Raw genomic sequence first — 23935 nt, forward strand, 5'->3', positions numbered from 1 at the left:
GTCGACGACAGCCGAAATTCGCGACGGCGGTCGTATTGGAATTAGACCGAAACGCAAACAACAGCCAAAACCGGAAGTGGAAATTTTTAGCAATTTTGTGCGAAATGTTCTTCTATTTTACACGGTATCTCACACAAAAATGCCATAACAAACTTGAAAGTGGGTTAGGATAACTGATCATTACATACAAAAACTGTAAACATCTGCTGTAGGCCAAAGTTAGCGCTGTTCTGGGTGAACCGGCCTTGGAGACGATGTAAACAAAATTTCTCGAAAAGTTTCTCTTCTGAAGCACTGGCAATCAATGTACAGCGGTTGTGGGTGAATCATACATCAATGCATCAGTGATTTTGTAGCGCCTGTACATGTACCTTTGGAGTGTAAATCGCTAGGCCTTTTACAGCTAAGGCTAAGCCTTTCCCCAAAAATAAAGTCGAGTTTGGGTCAAAACTGACAAAAGTTTTGAATAGTACTAGTAGCCTAGGCCTAAATTATTAAAACCGATCATGTCAACGTCCAGTCGTGCCAGTTCAACCATTTCCAAGAAAGAAGCAAAGAACATTGTTGTAAATGCTGACTTGCCTGGTGAGTACCTTTACCGGTAGATCTCTACCCTGCCCCCCCCCCCCCCCCCCCCGGGCAAGACCTGGCATCAGATTTGGCACGTTCAGTCGTATACTGCTGTATGTTCTACCTTCTCAAGTCGGTGTCGGAGTGTCAATCTTGAAAACTAGTGTCCTTAAAGCGAACTGGAACCGCCGAGCGATTTATTCAACTTTTCGACTTTCACCGCCCGAGAAAGTCAAACTTCCAACTTCCTATTCGAGTTCAGATTTGTAGCTCCACCCCCAGTGCCCGAGCATGCGCAGTTCAATTTGTTATTATTGAGAATCATGTGAGAATCACGTGAGTCATGCGATCTTTCATTCATGAATTTTCGTAGTAAATTCCATAGTAGTGACGTCACTGAATGATTGACAGCTAGGCGCCATGTTTCATTCATGCCTCGTTCTGATCACCCGATACGCGGGAAATGAAAACGAGGTCATACGAACTGGCTTGGCGGTTCCAGTTCGCTTTAATGTAGATGTCCTTATCAGACATAGAGAAGTGTCCGCCAAGGGAGGTTCTACTGTACTCATTTAATATAAGCCGAGAAGGATTCCTATTCATCATTGGTCACCACCTCTATCTGTATCACATTAATGATGATTTCAGACGGACCGGTTGCAAGGGATCTCAAACTAGCGTCTGCTCCGAAGACTCTCAGACAGGTATTTATAAATTTTGGTTAAAAATTATAATAATAATATATATCATAATAATCATCATTCAGAGATGCAACTTCACTCCAGGTTGCTTACATAAATTTCAAAATACGTTATTAACTTTTTATCATAACGATTGTTCTTATCATTATATAAAAACATAGAAAAGGTCTTAAGTGTCAGTTCCCCTTTAATGTTCTGTTGCAGTCTCTGATTCGAGGAAATAAAGATAGTGAGGAGTCTAGAAGTTCAGCTGCTATTGAAATCCAGCGACAATATAGAGGTTATAATACAAGGCAAGTATGAATTTCACTCCAAGCGCAGTGGATGGGCCTCATCCCTCCCCTGTGGTTAATGACGAGTTTTCGTCAACTGTATCAGCGGCTGCCGACAACAACAAGTGCAAAAGAGAGCTATTTCTGTTGCCATGTATTCGAAGGTGCTACAATCAGAATCAAATTTTCATTAATCAGGGCTGACTAGGATGCATAAACCTGTGTCCGATTCATCCAAGTTCAGACTAAAAAGGCTTGTTAAATGAAACTTTTACTGGTCTTTAAACATGCTATTATTTTTACAGGTGTAAAGTTCTCGGTGTAGTTGAGCCAAAGATCAGCAAAACTGCCGTCTATAGTGGTAGTAACCATGTGGCAAATCGTCTATCTGACGTTAGGTCACCATCACCAGTTCAAGTTGAAAGCAGTACTAAGGTGAGTTGTTGAACCAAAGATCAGTGAAAATGCTCTCTATACTTTCGAAGGGAAAGAGCAGTAACTGACATATTTATCAAAATTATAATTATTCTCGTCTGGAGCCGCTGTGGTGTAGTGGCTTGGACTCTCGACCAGCGGTCAAGAGGTCCCGGGTTCGATCCCCACTGTCGGCGTGAGACTGTAGGCTGGTCTCTCTGTCTTACTTGCCTCTCTGCACCCAGGTGTATAAATGGGTACCGGTCAGAAATGCTCAGATTGTAGCGCTGGTTGAGCAGCTCATCTGAGGTCTACTGAAAGGTTTCAGGACAGACTGGGGTTAAAGTGTAAAGTCGGATGACAACCTATATCGTAGTTGATATCAGACTATAAACCCTAAACTTTAAACTTTAAACTGTTATCTTCCTGTTTCTGTTATCGCATATTTGGACGCTACTTTTTCAGATCAATGATGAAATATTAAAGGAAGTGTCTGAAGATGATACACTCGAAGCCTTGTATGCCGAATATGTCAGGAGATTACGACTAGCTGGAGTCACTGATATACCCAGGTAACTAAATATCAATCTGCCGTTCACATTGTAATATTATAAGAGTATTGTGAACAGCTAAATTTCGGCGATTCAATTCCAAATTTTTTAATAATTTTCATTTTGGTGGATTACGAAAGTTCCTTTAGTTTTTCCAAGCAAAATATATTTTTTTGGATTTTGATTTTCACGAATGCAGGTTATTCGTGAAATGCACAAAAATAGAACACTTACAAAAATTGTTGAGGTCTTGGTCCATTCCACTTTCAAGAATAACATTTCTTCCTCCTTTTCTGTAGCTTTGAAGAGTTCTGTCGGGATCAAAATCTCATGCAGACGGCCAGAGAGGAGAAAGGCGTGACCCAATCAAGTCGAGAGACGGTAAAAAGCGATAAAAAGACGCCAGCCACGTCCAGTCGGATCATGAAACCGGGTAAAATTGGAAAATACACAGCAGATGAGGCGGCGTCGATGATCCAACGATCCTGGAGAAGACATATTGTAAGCACTGTTAACTCTTTCGCAACGACACGTGGTATATACCAAACCGTTCACTGCGTACTACTGGTCCGCAGTCATCTGACTTCGTTGTGCTAAATTTTCCCCAAGCTCTACCATTCAACCACAGTCCCTATGAGCCTTTGGTTTATTACACCTGAAAACATGAAATGGCAGCGATGCACTCAACATCACATCTGCCTCCCTATATTTCAGGACATCCAAGTGTATAAGTATTACCGAGATCTCATCAATTTCAAGCAGAGAGGCGACCCTGCCCTCATGCTGCGGTGTATCAACCCGAATGAGGCGCGGCTGTTAGATGCTGCGTCAGGCATCCACGTCAAGTTTAGATTAGCTGGAGTGAGTACCAATCCATTCATTGAAGAACACGTGAATCTTTTCCATTTCCATTAAAACCCTTGAGAGTGGTACAAGGCACTCAACGTCAATGTCATGAACAGATTGAGTAAGGCTAATAATGGGCCTGCATTATTTCGATACAATTTATTGATTAATTTGATGTTTGATTTCAATACAGTTGCGCATTCTGCTGATAACGTCATTTTGGGTACATACCTCACCTACGGTGTACTTATATCATCGACAGCTTGTTGTCTGTATAGGTTAACAAAAGTGCTGAAATAGACAAGGTGTGTTTTGATGCTGCTTTCACCTTAGTTTTGTAGCTTTAGGTTGTGATTAATTCATTTCTATCATCTTTCAGGATAAATTCCCGCCCAACATCTATTATAAGATCTACACTCATCGAAACGTGGTTGACATGTGCGCTAACAGTCCCAAGGACTATACAAAGGCTGACTCGAAAAGAAAGATGGGAAGAGATGTACATAATAAGGGAGACAGGGCATCTCATATCAAAGGTAAGGAAAAACAGTAAAATAAATCGTTTTGGAACCTGTTTGTATGGACTTGCACCAATGATCACTCAAACATTTTTTGAGACTCAAGAGGTTGCTCACCGCTCCGAGCTACCCTGAATTTAGCTCAGAGTGGAAGTGGAAGTCATCTCGTTTAAAAGCAGCTTGCGCTCCACCCAGAAGAACTGACTTGAGTGACGTGATGCTTTTGACGATATTGCGTCACACGACCTGGAGACCATGTCTTAGCAACAGGTGGATCAGGTAGAAGAAGAAGAAGATGCCTAAAATACCATTTATTCTATTCTAGCTAAAGTGGGATGGTACCAACGATGGGAGAACAATGGTTGGCGTCTGGTGTCTGATCGTCTGCTCACCCACATCCTGGCAGATCCCGTCACGTGGGAAACGTCGCAGAAAAAAATCGAATTCCATCATAATAAGGTGAGAGTCCAATTTTGCATTTCTTGCATTTTTCCACTTGCTGTTATTTCAAGGTCATTCGAGTTTGTAGAAGTCTCCTTATTGCCTCATCTTTCCCAAGACCAACCAAAGTAACCTCTTTTTCCGACACTAGTTGGCGTTACAAGTGGTGAGCAATTTAAAGGTTTGGGGTTCCGTCGATTAATATTCACCTTACTGTTGCAGTTACAACGTAAACAAGACGTGGAAAAACAGCGAAAACAGAAAAAGATCAACTGGATGCAAAAAATGTAAGTCGTTCAACACCTGTTCAGCAATGCTCCTAAAATAGATTACACTTGGGGCCACCTGTTCAACAAGCCTCTCCAAATAGGTCGAACTTCTGGCCACCTGTTCAACAAGCCTCTCCAAATAGATCACCATTCGGGCCTCCTATTCAACCAACTTCTCCAAATAGATTAAACTTTGAGCCACCTGTTCAGCAAGCCCTCCAAATAGATTGAACTTGGGGCAACCTGTTCAACAAGCCTCTCCAAATAGATCGAACTTCGGGCCTCCTGTTCAACAAACTTCTCCAAATAGATTAAACTTCGGGCCTCCTGTTCAACAAACTTCACCAAATAGATTAAACTTCGGGCCACCTGTTCAGCAAGCCCTCCAAATAGATTGAACTTTGGGCCACCTGTTTAGCAAGTCCTCCAAATAGATTGAACTTTGGGCCACCTGTTCAGCAAGCCCTCCAAATAGATTAAACTTCGGGCCACCTGTTCAGCAAGCCCTCCGAATAGATTGAACTTTAAGTATAATTCTAACACTAGGGAAGACAATAAAATATGTGATCGTGCAAATGGTGTGTTGGGACCGGACCCCGAACAAAGCAGTTTACTTTGTTATAGCCACTGCTTCACTAAAACTAAACAAGGAGAACATTCTTTTTGTCTTTTTTAGGTACAAAGAAGGGATGATGAAAGCCAAAGTTGAGGATACGGAGACGATCCAGTTAATAGAGGGTGCTGCCGCAGGGATGGTTGCAACTATCGAAATGGAAGGACCAGAGGCTGTTCAGGAATGGGAGGTTGATGAGTTGTTGGAATGGACAACAAGTCTCAATTATGATGAGTAAGTTCATTTACATTTACAGTGGAACCTCCCTTAGCGGACACCTCTTTATTAAGGACACTAGTGTTGAGGTTCTACTGTAGTTTGTTTGTGCTCAGTGGTTTCTTTGATATGGAGGTGTTGCCTGACATTGCTAGTCAGACAAAATATGTGTAGCGGGCATGTGTGTACCAAGTGGATGTCCCCCCCCCCTCAACGATCAGGAAAGAAATTGTGATGGAAATGACCCTTGTTGTTCATCAAATTGAAGTTGAGGGATTTTATTCTTTCAGCTACCTGGATGGATGGAAGGAGATAGCAACGAGTTCCAAGTCAGAGAAAATCACAGGTAAGAAGACAACTGTTACTTTGGGTGTTTGGTTGGAAAAAAGGTCTGTTGTCCCCAGATTCCAGTGTTGTGTATCCTGGACCACCAGTTATTACGAACAGCGTACCACTTTAAGTGTTTTTGGAAGAAATTAAAATCCACTGCCTCCCTAGTCCCAGTAAGAGGTGCATGATTGGTCTCTCACTTATCTCGGCAAGAGACCACCATAAGCATTTAGATGTGCAAATTGAGATACCACTACGGTACCAGCTAAACTACGGCCACCGCTACATGGTACCGACTGTCAATATGGGGCATTGGCACTGATAAGAGACGTCAATTTTGTTCATGTTTTTACGCCATGCCCCGAGGCTTTCCATACATGCGTGGTCACTTAATACTTATTGTACTTCACAATAGATGGCAGAGTTGACGTTTGTCTCGTGGATGAGACATTTTGGTGAGCAAGGTATAATCCTTATTCCTTGGTTGTGGGTTTTTTCCACATACAGTGCTGTCGAACCTCAATGAGTCCACTCAAAGAGAAACTAATGGCATTCAACATTTCACAGCGAACCTTTATCATCCTATGTCTAATAACAAATAATAAATGTCTTAATTTTCTAGGAGAATCACAGGAAGGTTAGACAGCTTACAACATCCTGCATGGTTTGAGTCCTGCACTTTTTGAATCAGATTATCAGAATCGCAACCATTATTATCAGACCCCCCCCCGCCACCACTGAAAACTGCATGTACCCAGCATGGCTTTTAATACCACTCGCAAGCATCGAGCATCACATTTTTTTGGTATTGTTTGGAACCGAATAGGGATGTATTGCTCAGAAACTTCCAACTGCTGGTCTTATTCGATGGATACGGATCGATATGTATACGATGGGTAGCAACCAAGCAGTGAAAAACTCATGACTCAATGTCTATCGAAACATAGTAGAACAGGGCAATATGTATGAGTTTGGGATTGAAAGAGTTAGGTGTCGGTTAAGGGAGGTTTTCATTATTATATCAGTAATTGACCATGCCCAGACTCGCTGTCAAATCATGTTATTTTCTAGATTGTAGTAAAAAGCTTGATTATTTCGTACTGGTGGTGTAAATTGGTTGTTAAGATAATGTGAGCCGTCTGGCATTAATGAACTCGAGTTTTCATGCACTGACTCTCCACACTATTTGGAGAGGCTTTCCATATCACTCCGACTACTCTAAATTGGCAAATTCACTCGATCTGTTATGTGATAAATAACAGTAGAACCTCTCTATCAGGGACACCCTTTTGGACTCACCAGTCCTTTAGAGATAGTTGTCCTGATTAGAGAGGTCAAGTTGAATGGAAACAGCCAACTTTGGACCAAAACTAGTGTCCTTAGTAGAGAGGGTTTTCCTTAACTAGAGGGGCATACGCCTAGGGAGATTCCACTCTCTCTAATCAGGACAATTCTCTATTGAGGACAGTCCTAAGGGTGTCTTTATTAGGGAGGTTCTACTGTAGTTGCATAACATTACAACACTTGGAGGATATCTTCAAATTTTACTTACTCATCCACCCACTTTCCTATGTTGTTCCTGTTCATATGTTTCCTTACTTTGTAGCTGTTTTGACAACCTAAAAAATGTGGGGGAAATTCCTTCCTGATTTCTTGGCAGTATCGAGCAGTCTGAAAATTGCTGTCAATATGTCATAAACGACAACCCAAATATATTGTGGGGAAGCTCCTTCCTGATTTCTTGGCAGTATCAATGAAGTCTGAATGTTGCTACTAAAATGTCATATTTAACAACAACCTAGATATTGTGGGGAAATTCCTCCCTGATTTCTTGGCAGTATTGAGCAGTAAACATGTAGTCTGAATATTGCCATAATGTCATGAACTGATAAATTACGGTGACTTATTTATTCCCGATACTGGGAACATACATGTATCACCAACAATTTCCTTCGCGGCAAAAATATCAATTGATGGTACGGTGTATTTATTTAATGGATACTTCATTAACTCATTAATGCATTCCTTTCATCGTGAAATAATTATCTACTTAATCTGTTGAATTTAGAGTAATCATTTGCATAAAATAATTGACTTTTTTATTGCAGAGGGCAAGGACAAATAATTGAGCACTCTAGGTCAATAGAGATATGTCAGTCGAGTGCATTGACACTCAGCAAAACCTGCCATTTTTCATCCCGAATCCACAAGAAGAAAAACACCTTTTTCTGTTAGATATGCCCCCCCCAAGCCGAGCCAAGCATGGCCCTGATCAGGCATAGTGTTTTTTCCAAATAAAAACTAAGAGTTTTGATGGCCTGGTAATATCCTCGGGCTGAGTCACCCGTTCCATAGATATGCCCTTCTATTCACATCGAAAATACATGTAACCGGTTTCATAACTCATTTTATGACTTCTAGCTGATCGTAAGTACCAAGGAAGACTCTACACCGCCTCAAGTGACCAATCTTATTATCAGCCTGATTATAGACCAATGTATCAACCAGGAGATCCGGGTAACCATTCCATCATCATCCCCTCAGCTTCATTTCCCTTACAGGTAGCGCCACTCCTGTGCTTTTGTTTCCGTTGCTGGACGTTGTCTCGAAAGATCCTTCATATTCATCAACATTTTCTCTGCTACTACACACCCTGCTATAGCTCCTGTAAAAATAGCGGTAGCTAGCCCCATAGCCAGTACCATTTACTTGTATTTTAGCGTCATGAACACTTATCTATTCAGGGAAATTTGATATAAAGTTAATATATTAAGTTCATGATCAGAAAACTGAATATATAAGTTCAAGAATTAAGCTTCTGATAAAGAAACTCATGAAAAAGCTTTCAATCCCTGGTGTCCTCTTCAGTTTTAGCCATTGTTGGCACTGTCGGAATGGCGGCCGCCGGGTCTTTGAAGTTCTCTAGCTTGTCTGGGCCCCTGGGTCTCGTTCCAACAATAAACTGAAGATGATCCCAGTCGGGATAGTGAAAGCATTCTCATGAGGTTTTTTATCATGCAGAGTTTAAAGTTGAATTCATGAAGTCAATTGATTGCCCCGAATAGATGAGTCTTCATAACACTTAAACATACATGTACATGATAACCTACTCGTAACATGTATATGAGTTTTCAACATGTATGTTGTCAGTCAAACATTTATGTTATTTTTGCAAGACACTTGATCGCATCTGTATCATTGGCTTTGTATAATTTCCATTCTCATACATACTTTTGTATAATTTTCCTCTTGCGAAAGTGTCGGCAGTGGCCCTCCCTTGGGCAATATTTCTTTTGCAGTTGCCTACCTTTTAGTTTCGCTGTCTTCCATTTACCTGCATAATGTTGTTAATATTGTGAAACTGCATGGATGAAGTTACATTTAGCACTTGTTGATTTTGCAAACAGGTCAACTCGGACTGCAAAAATAAAACACGCGCAAAAGTTTTCAGGTTGCAGTAGTTCATGAATCTGGTCATGTCACAATCGTCCGCCTTAATCACCTCTCTTTCCATTTCTTCAGATGGCCGAGCCCATGTTTACAGTGGGCAGTACGAGGACCCGTTCATGCTGACGATAAGCGGCTCTCCATCTCGGAACCAGGATATACCCACAAGACCGTCCCATAATACACCTGTCTCTAGTTTGTCCGGGAGTCATTTCCGATAGGAAGAAAAGATGCTGTCTATTTCTATCATGAAGTTGGATAGTGTCTTGGATCTTATAAGACACTGTTAGTGGTAGTATATCACCTGTGCCCGCTATGAGTGAAGTGTATCAGACTTAATTGCTGTTATTGACACATTCCGTGATATCTTTGAAAACTGTGATCTATCTTATATAATTCCATCCATAAAATAAGACTTAGACCATCCGTCCTTGTGAATATCAATAGTTAGTTTTGATACTAAATGAAATGAATTCTCAACATTGTACATTTGCTGTATATAGCTACATGTGAATATGACTTGATAGTCTTGTGCCTTGTAAAGAAACTTTTGTGATTATGATATTTATTTTTGAATAAAAGGATTTCGAATACATGCAATCTTTCAGTGTTCTTCTTTTTCAGTGTTCCTCTCCTATAAGTGTTCTTCTCTGTGTCATTTCTTACTTTCTAATCACACATAACTGCTAAAGAGTCTTGGTATGCAAGATTTTTGATACACAAGCTTATGCAGTGGTTGTAGTCTTTAAGAAAAGCGAACAAGGGTCTTTTGTTGCTGCAACTTGCAATCATGATCGAATGTGACAACAATCTCTTACTTGCGGTGTTAATTGAAAGAGCCCCAGATAGGAATCTGTGATCCTGTGATCTGTGATTATCAAATCCAGTGATTACCAGTTTTATCTGCAGATGAGCAATCTTTTTATTGCTCGTTGTAGCAATAATTGCCACATGCTCTCTCTTCACATATGTGAAGTTTAGCACATCTTACCTTTGCCAGGCCATAGGCCTTTTATTCGATAGTGATCTTCCAATTACGCCTTCTTTGAACCATGAAGCCATCACTAAGCTAACTTTCATTCGAACTACATGTATGTTTGATAGTGCGTTAAATTATAGCACCATGAATTAGAATGTTTTGGAAACATTTGCATAATTTGTGTCATTTACCCTAATCAAGGCTATGGAGAGACCATCATCGCTTCTTATTAAAGTGATCTTCTCCCTTCATTCTGGTTCCTGGGCAGCCCATTTGGTCTCGTGAGGAACGAGGCCGGTCCACTGCGTCTGGAGTGTAGTTTTTTTGGAAGGCTGCTACGGGTTCTATGATACCGGGACTGATACGGCACATCTAAATATCGTCTGCCCGTAGTCGCGTGCTGCGCGCTCTGTGCTTTGTCACATCGACGCGTTCTTCTTACTGATACAGTCATACCGTGGAGGAACTATAGATTAGGCTACTGGGTGTACACTAGATATGTCACATATTTAACATTCCATGAATATTTCTCGCAATGCCGGAGGGCTTGACCTAATAAATAGTTTCGGAATGAAATATTTAAGCAGACGACAGAATGACGCAGCGATCAAATGTCAACCGAACGCCACCGCAAAATAGGCTATAATAACAAATTTTTACAACAAACAGATAACTACAACAAAGGGATGAACTAACCTCACAGATGCGTGTCCGGTCGTATTCAATAATTGTAAGGATTTTCCGACTTATCCAGAAACGCACCCACACCTCGCTATTCATTTCCCGCCAACCGTGAAGCTGACATTCTTTTCTCAACCCCGTCTTAGTAGCAATTATAGTCCACCACCCGTCGTGCACTTTTTGTACAGTAAAGGAAATCTTGGAGACGAGGCTCTAAGCCCATATATGCAAAATCGATACACGTTTAGCCTCAGTCCATGTGCGGTTAGCGTTCAATGTAGTCAGTAAGCAATAAAGGATTATTCGTGTTTTTACGGGTTTGGTGCATTTTCGCGTTTTTTCGTGTTTTGGATATAAATACTGTGTAAGGACATTTATAGGCCTAACACCTTCATCATGATTCGAGCATCAAAGTCGGGCTATAGCCGGGAGATTAAAAATAAGGTATGTAAGCTATCATTCTTTGTATATTCTCATTGTTCTACCCTTTCCCTTCACCTGTACATTTTACGCACAGAAGCCAACATCGGTGTCACATAAATGACCCAAATAAACGATTTTTGTTATTTATGAATAGGCGAGCATATATTTTGAGGACTGTCACATCCAGAGAGTGCATTAACATTCAGGTCGCATCCATGATCCAATGAATCCGCAGTCCAGTGGATTTAGTCTGTTGCATCCTGTGTATAGCATAATTGCAGCTGGGTTATTTTATAGTTACATCTGGACTGGAGAGTGGATTTACAGTTGCAGCCCTTTAGATTGATAATAGTTGTATCCAGTGAAATTAACTATGACACTGTCACATCCAGTGGATTTGCAGTCCCATCCAGTGGATTTACAGTTGCCTCCAGTGGATTTACAGTCAAATCCAGTAGATTTACCGTCACATCCAGTGGATTTGCAGTCACATCCAGTGGATTTGCAGTCACCCGGCTCTTGGGGATTTACAGTCGCCTCCAGTGGATTTACACTTAGTCTAGTCACCCCCAGTGGATTAACACTAAGTCTAGTCTCATCCAGTGGATTTATCATTCTATCCAGTGGATTTTACAGTCACTCCTATGACTTTACAGTTACTTCCTATGTATTAACCGTCACATCCAATAGATTTGGCAAAATAACATTTACAATACTGTCACTTCCTGTGGACTTGCAGTCGTATCCAGTGGCGTTCCAGACATCCAGTGGGGCGATTTACAGTTGCACTCCAGTGGATCCAAGTCACACCAAGTGATATTTAGTCACATCCACAGAATAAGCAACCCCATCCAGTGGATATACTTTCAAATTTAGCCGATTTACAGTCCTATTTATTGGGCTTTACATGTACAGTGGAACCTCTCTATTAAGGACACCCTCGGGACTGAAAAGTGCTGTCCTTAATAGAGAGGTGTCCTGATTAGAGAGGTCATATTGAATAGAAGCAACCAATTTGGGACCAAACCTAGTGTTCTTAATTGAGAGGTTGTCCTTATAGAGGTGTCTGCTTAGGGAGGTTCTACTGTATGTCACACTTAGTCGATACAGTCACACATAATGAATTTACAGCCACATCCAGGCAATTAACAGTCACATCCAGTGGATCTAATCTCACGAGATCCATGGATGTCCAGTCACATCCTTCAGTGCCAATGGGATCCAGGAATTTCAGACTGGGGAGGGGGGGGGCTACAGCTGAATCTGAATCTGGAGAGTCTCAATGGTCTTGGAAACGACCAGAAAAAGTGGAAAATGAACTGTTCAAATCTGATAGAATCTCTTGACTTTTGAAACATAGCGTGATGACCCAATATTTGGCAACATTGAGAACACACACTGTGAATTGTCCCAAGAATTTGCTCCAAATCCAGACGTGATGTTTATGTAATTTGATAGTTCAAAGTGACTGCATGTTTTACATTCTTTGAGGTCAACCTCGAGATAACAATCCCATGGCAACTCCCGGGCCTCCCATGAAAAACAAAAGTTGTCCATGTTGACTTGAGTAATGTTTTTATTGATAAAAATTAAATAGTAATTTGTATTCATTTGGTTGATTTTATCAACTGGGGAACTTACTTTGGAGTGTTCTTTTCCTGCCTCCAGAAACTGTATGTTGATAATCACTGATTATCAGGATGGCGGTCACACTAATCTGAGGGTCTTGACTGAGTGACTGAACCCCCTGCACTCGGAAAGTGGTTAGAACTTTTTATTTGTGTTACCATGGTACAATAGAACCTCTCTGAAGGACAACCTCGGGACAGAAGTGCTGTCCTTGTAAGAGAGGAGCCCTGATTCGAGAGCTAAAATTGCTCATGGGAACAACCAATTTGTTGCCAAAACTTTTGTCCTTAGTAGAGAGTGTGTCCTTAATAGAGAGGTGTCCGCTAAGGGAGGTTCCACTGTACTTTTAGCATCATGAATTGCAATGTAGTTTGGGTAAACTGAACTCAGGCCTCAGTGGTCGACAACTGTCTATCAAATAATCAAATATTAAACTGCACCAAGTCGCAACCGACATTTTACATGAGCTCTGTGCCCATAAGAGGACTTCATAGTGATATTCGGTAAACATTTCATAGAGATCAATCATTCATATTTGTTTCTCAAAGTGTTTCCATGGCGACAATGTGATTGCTAATGTAGATGAGATTTCTGTTATTTTAATTTTTTCACAGTTGGAGTGATAACAAACAGTCAATGTTGCTATAGTTCTGAATAATTATTGGTAATTCGAAAGGATATAAAAATGTAATGTCCGCATCGTTTGAGGCATACTAAACCTCCCGGAGGTAGCCTCCATGCAGCCTCCGCCCAGCAGGACGTGTGTTGTCTGCAAGCTGAGCAATGTCAGCACAATAATGGTTGAGATACACTTGAGGCTATGGAGTGTGATTTACTGGCCGGATTTCTTTGAAGTCTGGTTTCTATTCATCTGTGCTTGGCAACCAAACATATTTCAGTAACCGTGGTAACAATCTACACACGAACATGTACAGACATCTGTTCCGACTGTGTTGTGCATTGATCATAAATATTTCTTCTAAAAAGTGGGGAAAAAAGTTGTCTCTGTCTTTCTGTGTTTATTTTCCCAACTGACAAACTTCTTATACTCTAGGTTCACCGATCTAAGACAAGTTATGAATGTGGTCGTTCAATGCCATTTCAAAATGTTCAATTTGGATAGACCATGAATTAGAGGCAGCAAGTTCTCATGGTCATGATGTCGAGCCTCGATTTTGTTTCGATTTGTAATTTATCAACTGGGCTTAGATCATATGTAGTAGCCTACAGGCGATAAGAAGAGAAAAATTATCTCCACATCTCACCGCAATTTCCAACGGAGATCATGGAAACAATTGCCACATAAAAACAGAGGGCCTGTCACAGCATAATTTTTGCTCATTACTCACTGAGGCCTAGTTTGTTTTTGCCAATGGTCTTAATCAAATACAGATTGCTTAGGGAGATAGGCCTTTCACTACTGTCTCCTTGACATTTTAAATAAATCAAATGTAAACATTTTTGAAACAAAAGAACTGAGCATGGGACTTTGCTGATCGAGATAACAAAATCTTAGCAACCTGACCCTCCAAGTTATTTTAAAACTGGACCACAAGTAATTATGCACGGTGTTCCCCTTTAAAGGGACAACTTGGGCATGAGATATGATGGCAAGCAGGGGTATCATCCTCCTGGCCAGGTAAATACATGTACCACGCCAGGCACGGATCCACGCCCCCCCCCCCCTAATTCCGGCAGGGTGTAAAAAAATTGTAGCCCAAATTAAAGTGGTGCTTAATATTTGAAGATCAGATGCCAGGAAATCGCATATATGGAGTCTTATCTTTAAAAATTTTCTGGGCTTCGCGCCCCTCCTTTTGAAATATCCTGGATCCGCCCCTACACGCCCAAGTTGTCCCTTTAAGGGGCAGGTCCAAGAGGCGGATGCATCGCCCATGTGCCTGAGGGGGGGAGGGGTGCATCATATTTTGTCAGAAAAGTCTTTGGTGTAAGTAAAGCCCTACCACTGAAGAAGTCATCATGGCTTCTGGTCGATTTTACTTGGGCTCCAATGGGACTACTGTTGTTACCAGCATTAGACTTGTTACACAGTCTTGCTGCAACTGGGAACTGCATTGACGCATCTCCTTATCCAATTGAGCATCTCAGACTCTGACTCGCTGTATAAACTGTTCTTAGTCTAATGTCAAGAGAGATAAAGATCGGCTGTCATGAATGTGGATAGCTTGAGTCATGCTTGTCTATAGCCTATTGGCTGTCTCTGTTGAGCAACTCAGAGCTGCAAACATATCCTTGGTAACCCATTCATTCCTTCGTTCAAATGATCAATATTCTATTCGGGTTGGGATTCCATCCATAAGAGGTTTGGAAAGCCATCTATAGGTACCAATATGATTGATATTAGGGTTGGAACTCCATCCATAAAAGGTTTGGAAAACCAACTGTTAGAGGGTAACCTGTTCATAAATGATCGATATGTGGGTGGAAATCCATTTAAAAGATGGAAAGCCTTCGACAGGAGGGCTACGTGTTTATATGAGCAATATTAATCATCCATCAATAAGAGGATTTGATCCATCCTCAGGGGTTGGAAAGCCATCCACAGGAGGCTAAGAAAGTTGGAAATGAGTCACACGAGGGTTGCCTTTAGTTCAGAAAGCCACACATCATTTTATATCCTTTAGTGCCGCGCTAACTAGTGATTTTAGTTGCTGCAACCTACAACGGAACCATGACAACATGACGTGTGATTGCAGTATGATCAATTGACAGCCACATGCTAACCATCATGGGGGCCCAGGTTCAATTCCTTGGAAAACCCAGGTACAATCCCGGAAGAACCCAGGTACAATCCCGGGAGAACCCAGGTACAATCCCGGGAGAACCCAGGTACAATCCCGGGAGAACCCAGGTTCAATCCCTTGGAGAACCCAGGTACAATCCCGGAAGAACCCAGGTACAATCCCGGGAGAACCCAGGTACAATCCTGGGAGAACCCAGGTACAATCCCAGGAGAACACAGGTTCAATGCCGGGTGGACCCAGGATTGTAGGCCTATGTCTTGATGATGCAGTGGCTTTCAAGGAACTAGAATTAGCTGCTCTTCATGCAAAACACGTGTGATTATTTGAGGGTCTGTTAGATGACCCATTCCTGAGTGTCTGCGGGAGGGCAAGTAAAATATCTCACATAGGCGGGCAGGAGCCTGTAGTCACTCCATACCATAGGGTTATGACACCAGTAATAATGATGATGATGATGACATAATCTTCATCTTTCAGATTGACGCCAAGTACGATGAAGAGATTGCCCAGCAGTCTCTCACGTGGATCCAAGAAACGATCAATGAAAGCATGGTCAACGGAGAACTGCCTGCCATAGATATGAACTTAGACGGTTCGCAACAAAACGTTCACAAAGAATTAAAAGACGGCTATATTTTAGCGAGGTATGTGCGCTAATGTGGCGTTTTATAGCACTTTTATAAAGAGGAGGATAAGGGCAGATTCATATACTCTGGTGACAGATGCGTGAGGAAAATCTGGTAATTAAGCCTAGCTGTCTTTGGGCGTCCAGATTTTGATGCTCAGATGCAGATATTATAATGGTTTTGTGTTGGTATATAAATCTGCCCCAAAATAGCTGTAGTAATAGCAATAGGTATTATGAATGTAGGGTTTTCAAAACAACATGCTCTGACTGTGTTGATTATTTTTCATTTCAGATTAGGACATGTCCTCAATGAGAAAATAGTACCATTCAATAAACTCAAGGGACAGACGTTAGTCTTTAAACAAATGGAGCTAATTGCATTATTCCTGGAGGCAGTCAAGTCAGTTGGAGTGAAAGAAATGGAAGTGTTTCAAACGGTTGACCTTTACGAGAAACAGAACTTGCATCAAGTGATATTGACGATACAGGCACTTGGACGAAAGGTGAGGCTAACTCCAATTGTGTTATTGAATTCCATCTGACTAACTGGATCTAGAAACGGCATGGAATTTCATCCTGAATGTTTGTGGTTGTCTTGCCCCCCAGGAATCCACTTGGCCTGCGGTCTGCGGTCTGGCTTTTTTGGGCCAAGACAATCACTTACTCATCTGATATTTCCACTCAAAAAACACACTTGTTTGGTTTACTTGTTTCATTTCATTTTCATCTACAAATGTTATTGAATTCCATTCCACAATTGTTATGGAATATCCATCGAACAAACCTTTATTAAATTCCATCCTAGAATGTTATGGAATTATATGCTACAAACATTATGGAATTCAGTCCAACTTGTACAAAGGCTATGTGATTACTTATAGTATTGTAAAGGAAATGTGGGGTTGAAATTTAATGCAATGTAATAGTGCAATGGAAGTCAAATGCATAATGAAAATTCCATCTTACTACACTTGGCTCAATTTATATGATAATACTTGGTAGAATATTTTTTTAAATCTTGGACTTCAATGAAACATTATAGGATAAACTTGAGAACTTTTTTATATCTCAGTAGTCCCTTCTATTCTACTTGCAATAGGCCCTTGTGTCAACATTATCATTATACTTATGCCACATGATTGCTTATTTTGGCATATATTTCGACATACCAGTCTTACACCTATGAATTACGTTGATTCAATTTAAGCCCATTGAGGGCTTTTGATCCCTTTGTCGAGCTTTCTCAGGTGTTTTCTTAGGAAGGTAACCCTTCCTGCCCATAAGGCACCTTCTCCATAGAGCTATACCCTATACTACACTATACGCGAACAATGGCTTCACAAAGGGTGCATGACCATGAAACTATTGTTCGCGTATAGTATAGTATAGGGTATAGCTCTATGGAATAGGTGCCTAAAACAGTAATACCCTTGTCTGGCTCTGGGTAAGCAGGGAAAAACTTTGTCCATGTGGCAGACTTGATGACCGATCATACTTTGTTTGGCAGTTGTCCTCTCAGATTGTTTATGCAAGTATCAATTCGTGTCTTGTATCCCCCCTCCTCAAGGGTACGACACCTTATCACCCTATAACGACATCTTAAGGCTCAAGCATCACCCTTTTTTCACCAATGCTACTTTTTCTTTCGTCAAGACATCACCATCAACAATATATCAGTTATCACCGTCATATAAAGTAACCGAACTAATTTTACTGGGTAAGGCTGTATGTTCGACAAGACATCGACACATTAGCATCCTTATTCTTTCCAGCTTTGCCAAATTTTCACTAAAGGAAAAATAAATACTACTCAAGCATCGGCAAAGATTAGTGGTGATAGCTTAACTACCCTTGAGGAGGGGGGGTACAAGAAACGAATTGATACATGCATAAAGACACTGCAAGACTTAGCTTCAAGCTGTAAGACCTGTGCATTATGTGGACATATAAAGTTATGTCTTATACATTTACCGATCCAACATGTACAAGGCGGGCTGCATGGTTCAATGATACATGTATGTCCAATGCAAAATGCCGGCATTTAAAAAATAAAGTATGATCAACTGGATGATCAGTTTGCAGTCATCACAAAGGGTCTACAGAGGCTTATGAAGCCTTGTTGGTCATACAAATAATGAATGACCCTCACAGGCCCTTTTCGAGAATATTTTATGTCCTTTTATGGGTGAAATAAGCGGTTTAGACGACAATTGCGTGGCTTCATGAAGGATATGTCACCATGGCCTAATCATGACCCTTTAGACTTCACCTTGTCAGTCGTCATGTGTTGGGCTACATAGTTTGCAGATGATGTCATGCTTCCCACTGGATCCATTGACAATGATTGACCAGAGGCAGCACGATTTTGCCTTTAGAACTTGAAATCCCCAAGCAATGAGGACTCTTTGAAAATGAGTGCCAATTTCAAGGGTTAGAGTCTGTTCTTTGTTCTCCAGGCACAGTCTCCCAGGTTTTTAAATTAGCATTCACTTCATTTTGAAGGAGTTCTAATTGCTTCAGAATTCCAAGTTCTAGCCAAAATGGTGGTACCTCACATGTAGATTGGTCCATCCTTAAAGACCCATATCACTAAAGCTTGCCGCATATTGGCCACCAACTCTGATATCCAGAGGGGTCTTTTTGTCCTAGAACTATTGGCTAAATGGCAAAAAACCTAATAATAAGCTAAAAATTACAGGGTGTAGTGTATGTGTAATTGAAAGGCCCTTGGGAGAGATTAAGTGTAAAGAGGGATCGGTGAGGGTTTTGGTGGCATATTTGGAAATTACAACTTTGTGAATTAGTGAATGACAAATTATAGGCCTACAAATGTAGGCCTAACCAGCCCCCTGCACAATGAACCTGGACATGGTTCATGCCGAAGTCAACTACAGTAATGAGTTGTTGGTGGTACATATTTGTCACAGCTAATTTCACCATCACAAAGTGTGAATTTTTTTGCTGACAGGCGATGACCTGGGGCTGTGTATTCCATTCAGGTTTGTCCAGGTTTTCTAATTGGGTTTATCCTTGACTGGTATGCCCAAAGTTTGAATAAATGCAATATGACAGTTTACCTAATCACAAACATGTTCAAAGGATAATTGACTGTTAAAAGTTCAATCTCTTTTTTATTCCTTTTCAAAACTTATCGCTCACTATGCCATTTAACCTAATATATTAGGAAATCATTTCTTTCTGGACTCTTATTTGTAGATATATCCCTTTGTGCCCTCTAGGTGCCGCCTTGTTACCAAATTGTAAAGGCTTGATGTATAATTTTTGGACATTTCTGTTTTATAAAAAGAGGTTGGCAACAATTTATTCAAGTTTCACTGTCATAAATGTAACCTCATGATTTTGAGGGTGCCGCTATTCCACTGTGCTACAAAATATTAGTGATCAGTCACATCTCCATTGTTGCATTTGTTTACTCGTTTTGAAATTTGACCATCAATTTTCTATTTTCAGGCTTCGTCACTGGGCCTTACTGGGTTTGGACCAAAGGAATCTGCAGTAAACAAACGAGAATTCTCAGAAGAACAGTTACGCGAGGGTCAGAGCATCATCAGTTTACAATATGGAACGAATAAGGGTGCAAATCAAGCCGGTATGAACTTTGGGAAAAATCGGAGCATTTTGGATTAAAAAAACATCGGTCGCGTACAATGTCGTACTTGTTCTGTGTGAAAAAAGTCGCGTTGAAACATTCGCTATTTGAAACTTGAAGTCAGGATTCAACCAACTTGCCCAAGTATGTTGTTTCGGAACTGGATATAGATCTACCCAGGAAATGTTTTAAACTTTGAAAGAAACATATGGGTAGAAATGAAATGGTTCTAAAACAGTTGTTGGTTTATCTTTATCAGTTTGAAGACGGAAGTGTCCTATGGGATAGAGAGGTTTAGTTCACGACTTGGGCCGATGCTAGTCCAGCCGGTTCAGCTGTAGTGCATGGACTAGAGACATGTCCAATGGGCGCTAATACTAATAGGATTAGTTGTTCAAAATGGACAAAAAAGAACAGGAGTTTGATCTCCACAGCTTTTTGTTTTTTGACAATTGCCTGTTTTAGTGTAGGTAAGACAACAGTGTTGTTAATATATTCACAACTTTGTTGATAGAAGTACATGATGTTTCTATGAGGTTTGTTTTGGCTGAGAAATGAATATACTTCAAATGGGCTTGTTCAGTTTGAAACCTTTGAGATTATGTAATGTATGACGTTGAACAGACTGTTTATTTTAGCATACGTTGCTGGCACTTCCACTGCCAGTTTTAGTTGCCTGATGATGTGCTGCTAATGTTTATAATCATGGATAATTTTCAGAGGAAAATGATGATCAATTTTCTGTTAAAGTTTCACATTCCTGTGTTGTAATAGTGGTTACCAGTATTTTGTAGAAGAAAGGGTTCATGAGATTTTGACAAGAGAAAAATTCATGAAGAATTTTCTCTAATAGTTACACATTCCTGTGTATTATAGTTTTAAACAGTATTTTTGTTGAAGAATGGTTAGTGAGATTTTGACGAATGTGGAATTTGTTAAGTCAGAATTCAATGTTGATTCTTGATAATGCATTACATGTACCATTACCAGTCGAGTATTATAGCATGTGTAGCATTGGTAGACTAGTTCTAAGACCGGTGAGGTATCAAAGAAGTAAATGTAAAGATATTACTTCTTAGAAATCATGCGTGTGTTAAAAGCATTTCTCAATGTAATGGAAATATTGCCTTGTATACACTGACATTTTTATACTTTTCAAAATTGCATAGTTTAGTACTTCATTGTCTGATACAAGTCCTGTTATGCTGACCAAAAAACACCCCTTCACACATTTTTTGGTGTGACAGGATGCTGCACACATCATGATCTGGACTGCCTATGTCCCAAGCTTCTTTTCGGGTTCATGATGGGGAACTTTTCTAGAAATACTGTAGTGATTCAAGGGGTACAATTCCCTGTCTTGTCATGCTTGTATGTACATAGAGAGCATTTCATATTACAATACATGTAAAACGTATCAAAACTAATGTCTGTCTTCTTTATATTCAGTTGTCTCATTGTGAAATGCACTTTCCTGAGATGTTGTCATTGTGTACTCCTCTGCCAAATAAAGTTTGAGGGGCACATACTTTGGACTTTTGGAGGCCAAATGATGAACCAGCAACTGGCCATATTTACCGACACACAGCAGGAGATATCCAGTTTGCAATTTTCACGTACGAACACCCTACCACCTCTAGGATTGCTTGTACCACACCAAGGGTAAGTCGTAGCCCAGGATGGGGCTCTGATTGGACACATTTCATTTTGTGTTTTACTTCAGCCAATGAGGGGAAATCTGGGTTTCTGTGGAGGGTCGGAGAAACAAATGTGAACCCTCGATTTCCTCAGTATGGTCTTATGTCAGACGACGACAAAGTCACAACCAGAATGTTGGGATTAGATCACTTTAAACAATACCAACAGAACAACCTAAGACGCGACAACACATTACAAGATTGAGGATTATGGTCTCTCCTACCACACTGAGTAGGGCCTATCAATGTTCTGTGAGTGAATACATGTCCTCAAGATCTTCCAGACACTTCAGTTAGGCCCCATACCCTCTTATCATTGTTCTTTGAGGTGTATTTTCCTTTCTCATGTTTGCCAATGGTATGTTGTCTGCCTGGGGATCGACTAGAGAAAGTTTATGGTTAGTTACGTCATTGACGGTCTGGTTGTTTGTTTTTGAGTATTAATACTGGGATTTTTAGTTAGGACGTTTTAACATTGCCCGATTTGCCGTTTGACGTGCCAATATCAAATCGTGAAACAGGAGGAGTAGTCACCAACACTGCATTTGGTCAGACACAGACGAGTCGAAAATACATTCCTTGGGACTAACTGTTTATGTCCCTATTGAGAGAAAAGTCGTGATTTCAAAGGTTAATTTGAATGGAAATAACTGGGTTTGTACCCAAACCAGTGGCCTTGATAGAGAGGGAGTCAGAGAGGTTCTGTAGTAGTTCTCATTACCAGTCTTTTTGTTTTTATCCTGAACACCCTCAAGTAACTCTTAACTCGAAACTAACGTAAAATTTCACGTGAGAAAACGGGCAAATTTCTGGAAAAATATGTTAGATATGCATTATATATTTGAATCTATTGTATAGCAAGACAGCTAATGACCAAGACATATTTCAAAATGTGAATGATCCTTTCAAACCTGAATGAATAAATTGATGTAACTCAGAGGTTTTGGCACATGGCCTTTGATCTCATAAAGTAATATTGAAACTAGGCCTTCTATATTTGGTTGTTTTGTGCCAGTCATTGAATTATTGTGAAGTCGAGTTGAAAGTGTGACGCAGAATATGAGACGTTAGGATTTGGAAATAGTTGTGACATTCCTTAGGCAATTTTCACCCCATACATACTAAGGACACACTTGGGAAAAAATAAATGTATGCTCTTCTGATTGTGTCCTGATTGTTGAGGTAATTGTATAGAAATGCCCCATTTGGTCCTTGAAAAGGGACTACAGTGTGTCAACTAAAAGAGGTTCAACTGTTTTGTATTTATTTTTGAAATGTATCTTGTCTCTGAATACTAATGTGAGGTATAGGCCTGTGCATGCCAAATTTAAAAACAAACAATTTCTTCTATTTTACATGAATCGTGCATGGGTCAAGGTGCACCTATGTGAAGTATCCTACATAGATAGGTTCAGGCTACTAACATGTATTTAACATGTACAAATAGGGACCTGTCGTGTGCGTTAATTATTCACAAGTCCGGCTCCCTCTTGCATGATATTATGAGATGTTATCACGATACAACCTTGCCACATCTTGTGCAAATACAATGTATCCACACCATAGTTGTTGAATCAATAATGTGCTAAAATGGGGCACAAGTCACCTGTAGGCGTATTATGTATGATGTCTAAATGCACATGCCCATTGTGCAGGTAAAACAGATTCCACAGGTGTCCTCAACTCCAAATACAACCTAAGGAACCTTTGCACTTGCATCTTTAAAAAACAGCCAAGGAGGGCCATCATGAACATTGTCTCAACCAAGGAGGGTTATCAGTGACAATGTCTCAACCAAGTAGGGACAATGTCACAATCAAGACCTAAGGACGGCAATCGGTCTCAACAGGGATCGAATTGTCTCAACCAAGGAGGGCCATTAGCAACATTGTCTCAACCAAGTAGGGACAATGTCACAATCAAGACATAAGGACGGCAATCGGTCTCAACGGGGATCGAATTGTCTCAACCAAGGAGGGCCATTAGCAACATTGTCTCAACCAAGTAGGGACAATGTCACAATCAAGACATAAGGAATGCAATCGGTCTCAACAGGGATCGAATTGTCTCAACCAAGGAGGGCCATCAGCAACAATGACTCAAACAAGTAGGGACAATGTCACAATCAAGGCCTAAAGAGGGCTCAGTCTCAACCAAGATGAGCCATCAGGGACATTGTCTCAACTAAGGAGGGCCATCAGGAACAAGGTCTCTGCTGCAGCCTCCAGTGATTCATTTGAAACAGAAGATTGTTCAAGGTGTAGGGTGGAAAATATGTATGGATCAAATTCACCCCACTCTGGGCCATGTCACTAGCCCGCCCCGTCTTATGGTG

The 23935-nt window shown here is 40.7% G+C and overlaps 2 protein-coding genes across 4 annotated transcripts; both read left to right on the plus strand.

The window, feature by feature from the left end:
• Positions 1–76: 76 nt before the first annotated feature.
• LOC135488254 (protein MFI-like) lies at positions 77–9781 on the plus strand. Of its 3 annotated transcripts, none has more exons than XM_064772786.1 (14): positions 77–585; positions 1219–1274; positions 1476–1564; positions 1849–1978; positions 2423–2529; positions 2808–3009; positions 3223–3369; positions 3734–3890; positions 4198–4331; positions 4536–4600; positions 5259–5429; positions 5702–5757; positions 6364–6378; positions 9264–9781. In XM_064772786.1, the coding sequence occupies exons 1-14, from the start codon at positions 507–509 to the stop codon at positions 9407–9409; spliced, it is 1554 nt and encodes a 517-aa protein (XP_064628856.1). In that variant the 5' UTR covers positions 77–506; the 3' UTR covers positions 9410–9781. The 3 variants fall into 3 exon arrangements, with proteins under 3 accessions (XP_064628856.1, XP_064628855.1, XP_064628857.1); XM_064772785.1 differs by lacking the exon at positions 6364–6378 and adding an exon at positions 8163–8258; XM_064772787.1 differs by lacking the exon at positions 6364–6378.
• A 1317-nt stretch (positions 9782–11098) lies between these two features.
• On the plus strand, positions 11099–21320 carry LOC135488507 (myophilin-like). Its single transcript, XM_064773146.1, has 4 exons — positions 11099–11292; positions 16143–16309; positions 16586–16796; positions 19765–21320. The coding sequence occupies exons 1-4, from the start codon at positions 11245–11247 to the stop codon at positions 19939–19941; spliced, it is 603 nt and encodes a 200-aa protein (XP_064629216.1). The 5' UTR covers positions 11099–11244; the 3' UTR covers positions 19942–21320.
• The last annotated feature ends 2615 nt before the right edge of the window (positions 21321–23935 follow it).

The sequence above is a fragment of the Lineus longissimus genome, chromosome 5 (genome assembly GCF_910592395.1).
Source record: "Lineus longissimus chromosome 5, tnLinLong1.2, whole genome shotgun sequence".
In the NCBI taxonomy this organism is placed as follows: Eukaryota; Metazoa; Nemertea; class Pilidiophora; order Heteronemertea; family Lineidae; genus Lineus; species Lineus longissimus.

Excerpts from the sequence above, each read along its gene's own strand:
- LOC135488507 (XM_064773146.1), top strand. The coding sequence starts at position 11,245 with ATGATTCGAGCATCAAAGTCGGGCTATAGCCGGGAGATTAAAAATAAG. Across the intron at positions 11,293-16,142 it reads GCCGGGAGATTAAAAATAAG|ATTGACGCCAAGTACGATGA; the intron begins GTATGTAAGCTA and ends TTCATCTTTCAG. Across the intron at positions 16,310-16,585 it reads GACGGCTATATTTTAGCGAG|ATTAGGACATGTCCTCAATG; the intron begins GTATGTGCGCTA and ends TTTTCATTTCAG.
- LOC135488254 (XM_064772785.1), top strand. The coding sequence starts at position 507 with ATGTCAACGTCCAGTCGTGCCAGTTCAACCATTTCCAAGAAAGAAGCA. Across the intron at positions 3,891-4,197 it reads CAGGGCATCTCATATCAAAG|CTAAAGTGGGATGGTACCAA; the intron begins GTAAGGAAAAAC and ends ATTCTATTCTAG. Across the intron at positions 5,758-8,162 it reads CAAGTCAGAGAAAATCACAG|CTGATCGTAAGTACCAAGGA; the intron begins GTAAGAAGACAA and ends TATGACTTCTAG.